At 35.3% G+C, this 14,160-nt stretch overlaps 2 protein-coding genes across 2 annotated transcripts; one reads left to right on the top strand and one right to left on the bottom strand.

Annotated features, from left to right (window-relative positions):
* Positions 1–3,028: 3,028 nt before the first annotated feature.
* LOC142979621 (uncharacterized) lies at positions 3,029–4,607 on the bottom strand. Its single transcript, XM_076124654.1, has 3 exons — positions 4,527–4,607; positions 3,995–4,198; positions 3,029–3,223 (listed from the first exon to the last, which is right to left on the bottom strand). Exons 1-3 carry the CDS (start codon positions 4,605–4,607, stop codon positions 3,029–3,031), a joined length of 480 nt encoding a protein of 159 aa, XP_075980769.1.
* Positions 4,608–8,739: 4,132 nt separating this feature from the next.
* Aladin (aladin WD repeat nucleoporin) lies at positions 8,740–12,497 on the top strand. Its single transcript, XM_076124419.1, has 6 exons — positions 8,740–8,931; positions 9,005–9,600; positions 9,899–10,111; positions 10,527–10,678; positions 11,043–11,241; positions 11,859–12,497. The coding sequence occupies exons 1-6, from the start codon at positions 8,809–8,811 to the stop codon at positions 11,998–12,000; spliced, it is 1,425 nt and encodes a 474-aa protein (XP_075980534.1). The 5' UTR covers positions 8,740–8,808; the 3' UTR covers positions 12,001–12,497.
* The last annotated feature ends 1,663 nt before the right edge of the window (positions 12,498–14,160 follow it).

Raw genomic sequence — 14,160 nt, 5'->3', positions numbered from 1 at the left:
CATTGAAAATATTCTGAGAACTTGTTGATAAAATAAAACATCTAAAGACCAAAATGTTTGCAAAACTTTAATTTGCCATTTGCAGTTGAAGCAAAAAGGCACAAAGCTACTTTTGTAATATAGTAGAATCATTATTGTTTTATTTCGTGACTACATTTCGGAGAATCCTCCCTATAAAATACTTTGTTTAACATCATAATATCTGTTCGGAAAACTTAAAGCTATATTTTAAAATAAACGGGAACTTTCCGCTGTGAAATAAACAGTTCCTAGAATTTCTAGCGTCCGGAGGAGTTTTAGAGTTCCTAGCATTCCTAGTATTCTTAGTGTGGGGCCACACACACGAGCGATAGCGATAAGCGATTTTAATAAAGTTCGTAATTTCTCGAAAAACACGTCCCGTATTTTCTCTGTTATCCAGAAGATTATTGAGGGTCTTTAAGTTCAAGAAAAGCTAAGCTTAAGACGCGTTAAATAGTGAATAAAGCGATGCGATTTCTTCTTCTACCGCCACTCAATGCTTTCATCAAAAGTATTTATATCATACCTTCTGCGCAGTGATATGCTGCTATATTCAGCACGAACATTGTTAAACAACTATAACTGAGAATTCATGCTAAAACTTTAATTGCTGAATTTTCCTAACTTGCTGACACAACGGATGGACTCCTCTCCTAAGTCTCTTGTTTTTATTATTCTTCCTCGCAATGACTTGCAGCTATATTCATACACACAAAGTAATTTGCCACAGACTATCCACGCTGACCGCATCGCCCGCCGCCTTCGTCGCTACACGACCAACTGCACAACAGAAGCGCATTTAAGTAAACAACGGTATTTAAATGAGAGAAACAAACGTTCTTGCTTGACCTACATAGAAGCTTAGTGACCTAATCTACACATAGTCTTGAATATTGCAAATAGTATTTGGTGTTTATCGAACTATTGGCTCTCCCGCGACTCCGCTCGCGTGTAAATTGCGTTAAAGAAAATTTTGGGATTTGACTTTTTAAAAAACCAGCCAATATTAGATTCGGAAATAAAAAGTGAGCAGCAAGTCTATGCTTAACAATGAGTAGAAGTGAGCTGAATAGATAGATATCCCGAGTCCTCTACTATCTCCATGTTGCATTATGAAAGTCAGTTCAATGGTCATATAATCGTAAGAGACGAACAGAATTTAGTTTTTTTCAATTTTGGGATGGGACTAGCTATAGTTTTCAGGTAACATTTAGAACAGTACCATAATCTGCATATACTAATGGTCCGCACGGCTCAAATTAAGTATCTCCATTTCTGAAAATCGGTTTTGCAGTTAAGCCATCAAACTGTAACAGACACACGTATAGCCCCTCACATTTAGTATGAACTGTACTACGTAAACAAAAATCACTATTTAATTCAAAGACCCTCACAGAACCATCAAAGCAGACAACAGAAACCTCTGCGGAACAAAAGCTCTTTACAACATAAATAACAGAGCAACAAGAACAAGTAAATAAAGGTAGATCGTTGCAGTTCACATAAGCTCTGCTAAGCGGCCGTGTCTACTGCTAATCACATTAAAGTGTCAGACACCTGCAACACTACTGCTACCAGGATTTTACTTTTTATACGAAGCCCATTTATATTAAGTAAAATATTCTTGGATGAAACGAGATCACATGTAAATATATTTGTACACGAAGGACTTTGCCTTCATATTAGTTAACTACCGGAAGCTAAGCTATCGATTTTTTTATGTTAAACTGATCAGCGTCCCAAGCGTATATAACTATAACTTTTTTTTTGTTTTTTTTTTTTTTTTTTTTTTTCGTTTGTACATATAAAATTATTATTTAATGTATTAATTTAATGTTTAGTTTTAGTTTATTTATAACAAAATTCTGTACATTGAATATATAGAAAAATGTTAAAAAAAAAAAAAAAAAAACTATAACTTAAACATATATATGTTTAAGTTCAGATATTATGAGGGTTTGATATCAAACCCTCAGTCCCCAATAATATCTGGTACGGCAATTGGTGCTTCAGTTAATCCTAACCAAAGTGTCTTTTATTTTCGATGGATTTTCTGTTTGTAACGATTAGTAGTCCTGAATATCAAAAAAAGATCACCTGATCACCGTCATTAAACTACTTACTAGATTGGCCTTATTACTCTCTCTCCAACGTCATCATCAGACTGCAAGAATATTTATAACCCAACTTAGTTCTCAAACACAACATCTTTCATTCTTTAGACTTACTGCTCCTTTACCAAACTTGTCAAAAATATCCACCGTAATAATAGTAAACATTTTTACTTACCAAGTTTCATGGTCGCCCTACAGCGCAGATAGTTACACAGTAATTTACGAAAGGTAAAATGCAGATTTTGCACTGAATAATAATCACGCTTCAGCTTTACTTCTCCATCCTATTTTTGAGAGAGAATTTATTAAAGCGTCCACTTGACATCGTTCCTCCGTAGTCTTCATAACTAGTTTTACAAACGAGATGGTTAATGCACTGTGATACTTTATTTTCAGTCTTACTTAGTTTTTTCGTGTAAAGGTATAAGCTTTTAGTAAGATTTTAGTGTTTGCTTTAGTTGAAGTGACTTATTGTGTAGAGTTTTACTTGAGAAACTTGCATAAGAAGACTGTTTTTTTATAGTTATCGACTAAGTAGAGATTATTATAATGTGTAACTGAACGGTATGTAATGGTAGCTATCGAGAAATTTTGTATTATGAAAACCTGATCAGCGCGTCTTAGCGGGCGCCGAAGGAACGATTTTTGCACTACATTTTAAATGCCAATCTCTTGGTATCGACTGTCGAAATCGCGCTATTAAATACGTAAAAATACATAACACTTGTTTTAATACGAGAATCTTTTAGTGTTAAAGTTATTACTCAAATCTCTGAATGCCTGTGAGGAAGCTTAATTTCTTATCGATTTTTTTCTGAAAACTACACATATAATAAAAACACGTACCAGAAATCCTTAATTTATTTTTATTGTTATAGAAATAAATCCAAAAATCATCCTTTCTTTTTCTCTTCTTTTTCCTTTAGGTGAATTAAGTGTCTCAGTCTGCTGGCAAAGAAATCTGGAGGGTACGTCATTCTTTCTGTCTTGTAGGCTCCAGGGGCGATCTCCACGCGAGGCCAGGGCTCCTTGCTTCTTCTTTCACCTCTCCCTCGTCTGGTACTGCTGAATAGTTCTGAGAATTTAGACTGGAAAAGAAACGTTAAAAAACGTTAAAAAATATTATATCCAATTGTGTGGTCTGAATATAGCTACACGCCGTTGTGTAGGAGATGAAAAGTACAAGACGTAGGTAATGGGTTATGATAAGGGAGGACACTGTTCGTTTCGATTGCGACTGCTACTTCAGACTCGGAAAGTTAATTAACTGTTTCGGAAGTGACTGCCTCCGTGGCGCAGCGGTTTAAGTCGCCACGCCGATACCACTGCAACGGAAGGTCGTGGGTTCGATTCCCACACGGAGCAATTATTTGTGTGATCCACAAATAATTGTTTCGGGTCTGGTTGTGCTTCGTGTCCGTTATTTGTATGTTTGTAAAAGTCCCCGCGACACAAGAGTAATTCTTAGTGCGGGAGTTGTCTTTTTAAAAAAAAAAAATAAAAAAAAATTGGCTGCCGCTATGACGCGGTCAGTAGTGTATCTGACTGCTAAACGCGAGGTCTCGGTTTCTTTTCCCAGGTCGGACCAAGTGATCTTTTTCTAATTTATTTTAGACTATTCAGAATACTAGTGTAGAGTTTGGTAACGTGCCCGGTATAGGCAAAAGGCTCGCCCACTATTACGTGGGACTAACATTGCTAATAGCGAAATACGAGTGGACCTCAGCCTACTTCGGATTCTTCTTCTTCTTACCGTATGGTTAGTCGTCAACCTAGTGCTAAAGTAGTTCAAGCCGCCCGAAGGCCTTTGACGTGGCTTATCAGGCATCATAATATACATATAGGTATGTAGGTCTTACATTAAAATCTTCTATAGATTTCGCTCGGTCTTTGTTCGACTCCACAAGTTTTTCCAAGATTCCCTCAGTATTATTGTTTATTGCATCGGATTCCATGAACCTTCGCATCCCCATGCCACTCAGTAAGGCGTAACTATTCGTTAGTATAGGAATAAAACGAAGAGCTGTTTCGATAGCAGATATTACGGCACTGTCGGATTTCACCTGAAAAAAAATAAGTAAAAAACATGAACGTATAAAGACAAGTCTTAAGCGGTCAATGGATATTATTACACGTAAAAATTATCGGTGAGAGGTCTTAAATTTTAGAGTTCCAGTTACAGACTCCGTTTTAAAGAGACTCATGGACTCTTGCTTATTGTGTGAGGTCGGTCGCCACCAGTACGTTGATTTTAAAAGAACAAGCTTTAAAAAAATGCTTGAAGGATAGTACCTAGATCTCGCAGATAAAATTTGTCGCCGATTGTTCGGTTGTCAACAGTCTTGTCTATAAATTAATAAAATTATTTTGATTTATATTTTAAGTACATACATTCACGTTCACACCATCATCACCATTGGAGAAATCAACAGACGTTCGTAGTAACTTCTTTGACTCGTTTCTGCCAAACATTATGTCTTTTAAATACGTTGGCAAGTCCACTTCCAGTTTGAAAACTTCTGTATCATTTTGTTCCGAAATTCGTGTAAGTGCTACTAATGTGATTATTATTATACCTGAAATAAAACAAATCGATAAAATAATTATATAATTAGATCTTGAACTTTTACAAACATACAAATAACGAATATAAAGTCTAACAGAGCCGGTACAACTCTTTGGATCTCACAAATATTAGTTTTTTGTGAAATTCGAACCCACGACCGCCCGACGCAGTAATGGTGTGGCGTTCACCTTAACTATGCCCAAATCAACGACGCATCGGCGAAACAAAGTTTTTAATTTTATACTTAATTCACATCCCGTAGAATGAACAAAAACTTGCACTTGTAGGAATTTTTGATCCTGTTGATCAAATTTTAAGCCCACGTTGTCCAGCGTGGCTAACGTACGATCCAACCCTTCCCTTACTCCAGAAAGACACCCGTGAGTTTTAAAAAACACTCCGTAAATATTTTTCAGAAACTAAAACAATCAAAAACCGTAAACTTACTTAACAACGTCATCGCCACGGGTTTCTAGTCTAAACAGATTCTCTTCACAAAGATAGTAATTAAAAAACATTCTAAGTGAACGAACACCGAAACTAATCAACAATACGACGACAATTTTTAATTAAAGTCCAAATTGTGCGGTGAATGTCTACGTCCGTTGCAGCAAATTAGTTTTGCAATTTTTCAATTTGCCAATATTTGCAGCGTGGAAATTCGATGCCCTGTACATTGTACAATGTTGTACTTTCGTGTAGTCGGATGCTTTAGTTTGTTTCGATTTGATAGTGGAAGTAAATAGCAGGATTAGTTATGTCGTATCTGGGTGCTTTTGTAGAATAATTAATTGAAAAAGAAAAGAAAATTATTAGTTCTAGGATAGTACCTACATAATGTTTGTGATTGGAGCCTCCCGTTAAGCACAAACAGCCTGTATTGGAAGATATTTTAAACTTAAAACAATTAGGTATAGGTAACTTCTTTGTTTTTAAAGGCTCATTTTTAACTAAGTACAATGTAACTCCATTTTTTTAGACATAATAATATGTCAATTCTTTGCTATTGTTAAAACGAAAGTTTTCTAGAACCAACGAATTTTAATGCAAGACTATTGTGTATCTGAAATTAATTTAAACTAACTAGTATCTGTCATAGTTAATGCCACGCTTTAAGAATAAATCGAGCCATCGATTGACGACATGATAGTTAAACTATTCGATGGGGTACAATAATAATTTTACCTACAGAAATAGATTGTTCCGGATTCTCAATTTACTTACCAACCTTCATATCTCAAAATACTTAGTAAACTCATAACTGAGTACAAAGGTTTGGAACTCAATAACCTTTACATTAACTTGAACACAAACACGATTCAAATGTATACTTGGTAAATAAATAACAGAACATCAAAAGCGATTCCTACTAAACGGTCTTCTAATATCCCCTTCCAAGAATTCGTCTCGAAACGCCTTGTCCTTGAGTCTAACTCCAATAGATGGTTATCAGAACAAGTCGTATCCCTTTCCTTAACATGTCACAACTTCAGAATTCAGTTCAGCTAAACATTTGACACGTTTTATCCACATCCGAACCTTGTCGAAGTACATAGTGATAACAAAAGGCAATCTCATTTCGGTCTCGCGAAAGTACCTTCCCTTCGGAGTTCCAAGTTTCAAGATACAGATGTATTGCTACAAAACTAATCTCAAAATTGGATACGTTGAGGACTCGAAGTTCGTGGCTGTTATAATCTCGGAAATAGGTTTCTGTACACACCTTTTGTGCTAAGTGCTTTTAGTTCGGGCACTTACGTGATTGCGTACAGTATTTGATTTTTATTTTAAGGGAAAACTCGTTTATCTTGCCGTTTCTAGGAGCGAAAGTAAAGGTGTTACTCCACCAATCGAATAACCTGTCATTACTTATGTAGGTTTTCTCCAAACCTAGAATCCGATCGACGTTATTCCTATAAAGTTCGTACGTTACGTTCATGACCCGAGCTGATAGTGTTCCATCCCTGAAGAATCTAATACTGTAAAGAAAAAGGTGTGATATATTTTTCAGGTGGCCGTATTCCTAAAAGATTTCGTAAGTTTTTACCCCACTATATTAGCAGAAAACCGTTCGCGTAAAAAATATCAGATGAGTTTGTTAAAGTTACTTTACAAAAGTTTTTAAAAAAATTACCATCGAGTCGGGCATGATTAGTACGACCTAATTCTGCAGGATGTCCCAATTTCCCGAGATTCTTCAAACCTTTCGAAGATACCCCGAGGGGTGCTAAAAGTTTCGCTTTCTCGACGTCTCACCTTTGCATAATATTACAGTATGTACGTATGGACTGAATTTTTAACCAACAACTCACAGACACGCGAACTTTGCAAAGTTTTTTGTATGACATACTTTTCTTGGGACGACATCAGAAGGGAAGTGGTTTTGTGATGTTTTGTAAACTTAGCGTGTTAGAATATGCCCTTAACGAAATCATAGCATTATAAGTTTAGTTTTTCTAAATTTTAAGGCTTTAATCGGGCCAGTCCACCGCGCTCGCCACGTGCGGTTGGCACTTTCTCCTGAAGAAAATTACAAAGCAGAATTCCTCATCAACAGGCGCCGAATAATATAGGCTGAAGACATAATTAATTTATTCATTAAGCAAGTTACCGACGGCCTCAGTTATTTCAATTATAATTTACTCACAAATTTAGGTCAACATCTTAGAGATAAAATGAAGAATTCCTATCGGTCACGAATTCTGGTGAAATACTGAATTCTGACAAAGATTGATTGATTTTATTATAATTAATTGCTCTATTATCACAATTATCGTTCTTATTGCTGTATTTTTCTCAGTAATGCCTTCTTTTCAATAAATAGAGACAGTAATTTAGAATTTTACTTTAAACGTAGGTATTACAACTTAAGAAGTAGTTTTGCATTTAAGTAATGGCAATTATACAGTACAGCCTTTTGATTCTGTATGTTTTTTATAAATATCTGAGTACCTACATAGCAACCGAACAAACAATACATAAAAATAAGTTCTCTTCTCAAGATGAGACAGGAAAATAGGTTAAATCGAACTTCAAACATCGCGATAGCACCAGATTCCAGTTACAAGAAATAAAGAATCAATTACTAGACTGTCTCGGGCTTCGCTTTACATAAATCTTACTGTGAAGCAGTAAATTCAGAAAGCACCCTTATTATACTTTGAATACGTAAGCAGAAAATGTTTTATCTTTGCTCCAATTCGTTTCAGCGAAAATTATGTAGAGGAGCTGTGGGTATTTAATTCATTTAATTCCGCCTTTGTTTTGAGGCGTGATGAAGCACTGGCAAGAAAATTTAATATTTTTAAAAGGATTTGGAGAAAGTATGCTTCTGTTTACGTACTCTTTATAACACTAGTCGTCGTGTATGTAGCTACGTGTGCAGTAATTTTAATTTTCTTTTTCGAATAACTTCTTCGCAATATGCTTAATTGCGATTTTCACTGTCTGCTTTTATTTTAATTATATATTTTTTTTATAATGATGTAGATAAATAAAGGTAAGTTAAAGATACTGATTATGTACGTACGACCCATAGGTCGACACATAGGAAATTAGGCATACCTAATTTGTGGATTTTATTAATTCTACAGGGAAAGACTTTAACTAGTACAACGATAAAAATTAGCATTATTATTATCAACGCACTCTAACGTTTTGCAGGAGAACCGATTTCCTTGAGTACTTGTAAAACGAATTTTCAATCTCACGGCGCTGCGATTGTTCAATGTTTTAATTAGTATGATTACTAAAACGGAGGATGATAAGTAGAATAATATTGCAGTGCAGCATTGCAGTGTATTCATTTACTTACGTTCGTTATCTAAAAAATGTCTGATAAAAATAATTATTAAATAACTGCAATTGATTTTATGATAATTTTGTACATGATAGTTATTGTGCATACAGTGCTTAAATGCAGTACATTATAACATGTAACCTATCGAAGAAAATATTTTTAATGATTTCAAAACGAAATATTTTTGTAGAATGCTGGCAACATTTTTTTCTTGTGTCATTACAATCAAAATTCAAATCTGTCAAATTGGATTTGAAAATCGGCAACGCGCCGGTTTTACTAACGTATTATAAACAAAAACATCGGAAATGTCGGCTTTCCACGGATTTCCTGACCTTCCCAGGCCAGATGAAATTCCTTTCTGCAAATTGAACGAAGTTTATTGTTGCGGAAACTCACGATATGGGAATATCACAACATTCACTAATTCGGTAAGGTTAACTTCAAAAATTCCTGTAACATTGTATGGAAGCACGTAATTATACTATTATTTAATTGTTTTAGACTAAAAGCCATCCAGTTATAAACGTAACACGCGATATACACCATCACAGAACGACAGATGAAAACATCTCGATGTACATTGATGTTGAAGACAATTTACTGAAGAAAATCACTAGTGTGTGGTACAAACAAGGGTTTCTAGAAGCTTTAGGAGTTGCCGCTGACCCTACAGTGAATCGCGAAAGCCAAGTCCTTGCCGTCGCCGCGTCATACGTGTTAAAAGTAGCTAACGTTTTCACCGCCTTCCGATACTTCTTACAACCTCATTTGAAAGATATAGGACCTAAAATCGTGGCTAATTATTCACGTACAAGAAACTGGGGTAATGGTCCTATAAAATGTATGGCATGGCATCCACATACAACGAAAATGGCTGTTGCTACAGTAGATGATAATGTGAGGATATATTGTTCAGAGGTTTCTTTTGTGTCCACATTAAAATGTAAGGCTCAAGGGCATGTGTCTTCTTTGAGTTGGAGACCGTTCTCTGCATCGGAGCTTGCTGTTGGCTGTGAACAAGGAGTTATTGTGTGGACTGTGGACCCTAATTCTATGTTTACGAAACCTAGTTCGAGTAATGCTGTTGTGTTGAACAGGTATGTGTTGGTTTGCAAGTATTAATAAATCTTAAGAAATTAAATAATAATACTTCAGTGATAATAATGAGTAAATTTTATCTTCCGATATTCTAGAACAAATTTAGCTATGATTTTTTTTGGTAAATACCTATGAAACCATAATTAACATATTTGAATAATTCTTATTTAGTTTTTTTTTATGTTGAATCAAAGTATGTACTTCCTATTGACACACATCAAAATGTTACAGTTCCTATGATGAACTATATAAATGGTTCCTATGATTTCATGTTCACAAAAATCTTTTAATTTTCAGGCCAGGCCATAGTCCAGTGACAGATGTCAGCTGGTCACCAAACGGAGACTTACTCATTAGCTGTTCTGGAGCTGACACTTCCATGCTCATATGGGATGTGTCCATGGAGACAGCAGTCCCTCTGAGAAGAGTGGCTGGCGGTGGCATTGTGTTTGCACGCTGGTCGTTTGATGCAAGCAAAGTGTTTGCTGCTACTTCTTCTATTATATTTAGGTAAGTCTGTTTTGAAGGCAAGAAGGTATATATGAAGATAGGAGGCCTTATTTTGGTGATAAAATACTTGAATGGCTGTAAAAAAGGATAGTCAGAAGTGACAAAAATACAATTTGCTAGGAGTCTCATCTTCTCTCACTCTCACTACACTAGTAGTAATTGTCTGCATCTAATACAAATTTGTTACCTGTTACCTATTTGGTACCTTTGGGAAGAATATAAACTGCTTTGAATAAAATTTACCACTTACTCACTTGACTCACCAATGAAATTTATTTAAGCATTCATTCTCATCTTAAAGCCTGTTATAAATCAAGTCATGTGCTGCTTGATTTAATGTTTATTAGTAAATGTATTTTAAATCACACCTACTCCCATAGACAGACATACATTATTAAAAACTTTGGTTTTCTAGGGTGTGGGACACAAAACGCTGGACCCCAGAGCGCTGGTGCGCGCGTGGTCATCGCGTCGTCGCTGCTTGCTGGGGACCTAAGGATATCCTGCTCTTTGCTGCCAAGGGAGAACCTATGGTGTATGCACTCACTAACACAGGCCTCATGAGTGGTAAGTCAAACAATAGAATTAGTTATTGATGTTATTATACTTTAGAATAGTGCTTAATGATTATATTATAAAAAATAAGTAGCCTGTCCTATATTAGATAAGCTCCGTCCATCTCATGTATTGCAACTTTGAAATCATCGAGAATCTCTGCAAATAGTTGTGATTCAAGATGTGTTAACAAATTCACAAACTGACAAAAGTCTCTGATTGACAAACTTTGAATCTGTTGTTATAGCTGACTTGGTTAGATATAATTATAAAATACATTTACGTAAAAAATAGTAGCTCTGTTAATCTATATTCTATATCTTCGTTCAATAAACTATATACAGCAATTGAACATCAATCATCATCCTCCTTCCAGGTTCCCAAACCAGCAAAGCCCTACCAGTTCTAGACGTGACAAAGGTGGAACTATCATCAGGGGACTCAGTAGGAGGACCTATACTGGACATGTGCTGGGACCCTACCGGCAGATACCTGGCCATCATGTTTGAGGAGTCTAATCTACTCGCTGTATTCTGTACCACACATCTTATGATGCAGTTGAAGATTACTCCTTGGTAAGTGTTTAGACTTTACAAAGACTTGCTTCTTGAATGATGTATGACAAAAAAACTAATGATTTACCCTCTCATTCATAAACACACTATAAACCTATTTTAGTTAAAAATTAAAAATCTACTATAATATGTTTTCTTTTTTTACATTTCGCTTAAGAAACAAAACTCTTTATAAGTCTTTCATAACTTCATATATTTTGTGAATAAGAGGGTTAATAAATAAATTACTGCAGTAGGGTACATAAAATCTGTAGTAACTGTTATTACCATAGGTAAATGTTTCAAATATGTACGAAAACTGCCATTAATTAGGTTCTATATTTGACGTGATATAAAGCTAAAGTTTGTTTGTTGCTTTGACCGCATATCAGAAACTATAATATGGTTTTATGGAGAAAGAAAGAGTTGGTTGTCTAATACCATTGTGTCTGTCTATTAGCAGTAACTTTTATTAACATTTTTATTCATTTTTCACCAATACATAGAACTAGGTATTCATGGTAAAAAGTTTTAATGTAAGTAAATATCGAAAAACTTATAGGTCTGCAATGAGGCATTACAATTTGTGTTGAATTTTGCTCAAAGCTATATTTTACTATTATATTTTTTTATTGCAGTTGTTTCGTATGCGGCGTAGACACTGAAGTGCCGGCGACGATGGCGTTCCAGAACAACTTCGCTGAAGGCGCCTGCCTCACGATCGCGTGGTCCAGCGGGAGAGTACAACACTTCCCTATTATATACACTGATACTTACTGAATTTAACATAACTAAGCTTTAACATCGTATGGGAAAAGTTATTATAATGATTTCTATTGAACAGATGGCAAGTTGGTGAGTACATTGTCAAATTAAAAGTAAATGTAGATGTAATATTTGAAATAACAAGATTTCTGAGGTGTTTGTCTGAATATTTGTGATTTGGTTGTCAAAGTTACTGTATTAATTAATTCAATTCCTTTGTGAGAAACAAATGTCTGTCATAGGAAGATCTGTGTTATAGATCACCAGTATTGCTTTGTGACAATGAGACTTTGATTCAAGATTCAGCATTCATTCAAAACGCGCGACATCGTGTTGAACTCAAATCCTTTTCTATCTAAAATTCTACTTGAAGAACACAATATTAAATCTTTTGTGACTTACTTTTACACTTGTGACCCTAATTTTAAGTTAAACAAGTTAAAATAAGACTGTGGTATATTTTTGTAATTTTAAACTGTAAAAATATTTATACAATAAAATGTTAAGTCAAAGTCGATTTTCATTCGAATAAGGGTACATGAACATGGCAGTATTCCTTCCAGGTTTTTTCGTCTTACTTGTGTGTATAATTTCAGCTGCTGTTATTTTCTCTTTAATAGAAGTACGAGTTACGGCTGTTTTGTTTCTTAGAACACGCATTTTTACATGCTTTATATGCTCTCGGCCTAAGTCTTGAAGTAACCCGCTCTGCGCAATTGCATCTTTAACCTTGTCGTCCAAAGTTAGTTGGACTTTTACGTACACCTCCTTGTTCGCCCGTGGGAGGAACGTCCACGGCTCCTCCCTCCTCCTACTCAAATGCCTCCCATTACATAACAAGAACGCGTTACAAATATTCTCAGTATAATGCCTTTCTAAATTCTCCATGTCCAATTCTAAATTGACTAACAAATCTTCTTTAACTGTCAGTAATAGTTTAGTATTTCTATCTCCTAACTCCTTTACTATTTTTTCTTTGATGACGTTTTTTACTACCTCCCCAGTAGCTCGAATAAAATCGCTAATGTATTTCACATTCTCGGTCTTTCGTTTCTTAACATCTAATTTGAATTTACTGATCTCCCCTCGGTAAATTCTCTTCACTTTGTGTTCAGCTTTGTTACCTAGTTTGTTTAACACACTGAGTACTACATCTTTATCCACTCCTAAATCGTTATTAACATCTCTCACGTACATTTCGGCATAATTTCTAAAAACGCTGACAGCCGTATCGTTGACGTAATTATAGAAATCTAACAAAAAATCTCTGAGTTCATCTGAACATACGTTGATTTTTTCACATTTATTATGTGAAATTTTCTGTTGACGTAAAGGATCTTGTGTTTTCATTTCACTCGGGATTTGGACTACTTGGCACCGTATTTTGTATCGTTCAGTTAAATTAGAAGTTTCGTTGATAACGCTTGAAAAGAACTGGTGGAATTGTCTCATGAAGATATTTTCTTTGTATTTTTTATTCGTGAGATAGTCTAGGTACTGATGCCTTAGTTCGTCCCACTGTTCTTTAGTCATACTTCGGACTCTAGATATAGATTCATGCGTGGTTCTATGCACATGTTTAAAACTAGACGAACTCCGCCAAGTGCATTGGCTTTCAATCAACTGAGCGATCAATTCGTCTAACGTATTTATAATCATAGTTTTCGTTGCTTCCGAAGTCTTTTCTTCATCCAACATCTGTTTGATTTGCTCTCTTAGTTTCTTGTATCTATTAATGTTTGTTTGTAAAGAATCTGTTAGAGATTTCCTTTTATTTAGTACAGTACCTGTGGAGTTTCCAGCTTTTCTGGGTAGAAATTCTATTGTAGTAGTTTCTGCGTTCCCTCTTAAAGTGACTTGGTCATCACCTTCTTCGATTACCTTATCGTCGTCTTGTAATAAAGGTTTTAGTTCTACAACCTTTTCGCTTATAAGTTGTGATATTTTTGAATGTTTTTCATGTTTGTGTTCTCTAGTGGGTGGTGGTAGGTTAGCTGAACGCATGTACGGTCTAATGAAAGATTGTAGAAAGTCGACTAGACTGGAGGCTGTATTGTTTTCGTTCTCTGTCGAGACTGTTAGTATTGTGATCAGTATCAGCTGTACTGTAAATAGAAAAATGTAATGGTAGAATTGGCAAATATACACTTTGTTTTTGGTGACGGTAACGGCGGT

The sequence above is a fragment of the Anticarsia gemmatalis genome, chromosome 16 (genome assembly GCF_050436995.1).
Source record: "Anticarsia gemmatalis isolate Benzon Research Colony breed Stoneville strain chromosome 16, ilAntGemm2 primary, whole genome shotgun sequence".
Taxonomy (NCBI): Eukaryota; Metazoa; Arthropoda; class Insecta; order Lepidoptera; family Erebidae; genus Anticarsia; species Anticarsia gemmatalis.
This window is presented reverse-complemented; position numbering and strand designations above follow the sequence as displayed.

Bases quoted from the DNA above. Each gene is read 5' to 3' on its own strand.
- LOC142979621 (XM_076124654.1), bottom strand. From the start codon at position 4,607: ATGTTTGGCAGAAACGAGTCAAAGAAGTTACTACGAACGTCTGTTGAT. The intron at 4,199-4,526 runs GTATGTACTTAA...ATTTTTTTTCAG, and splicing joins ATGATGGTGTGAACGTGAAT to GTGAAATCCGACAGTGCCGT. The intron at 3,224-3,994 runs GTAAGACCTACA...TTTCTTTTCCAG, and splicing joins AATCTATAGAAGATTTTAAT to TCTAAATTCTCAGAACTATT.
- Aladin (XM_076124419.1), top strand. From the start codon at position 8,809: ATGTCGGCTTTCCACGGATTTCCTGACCTTCCCAGGCCAGATGAAATT. The intron at 9,601-9,898 runs GTATGTGTTGGT...TTTAATTTTCAG, and splicing joins AATGCTGTTGTGTTGAACAG to GCCAGGCCATAGTCCAGTGA. The intron at 10,112-10,526 runs GTAAGTCTGTTT...TTGGTTTTCTAG, and splicing joins ACTTCTTCTATTATATTTAG to GGTGTGGGACACAAAACGCT.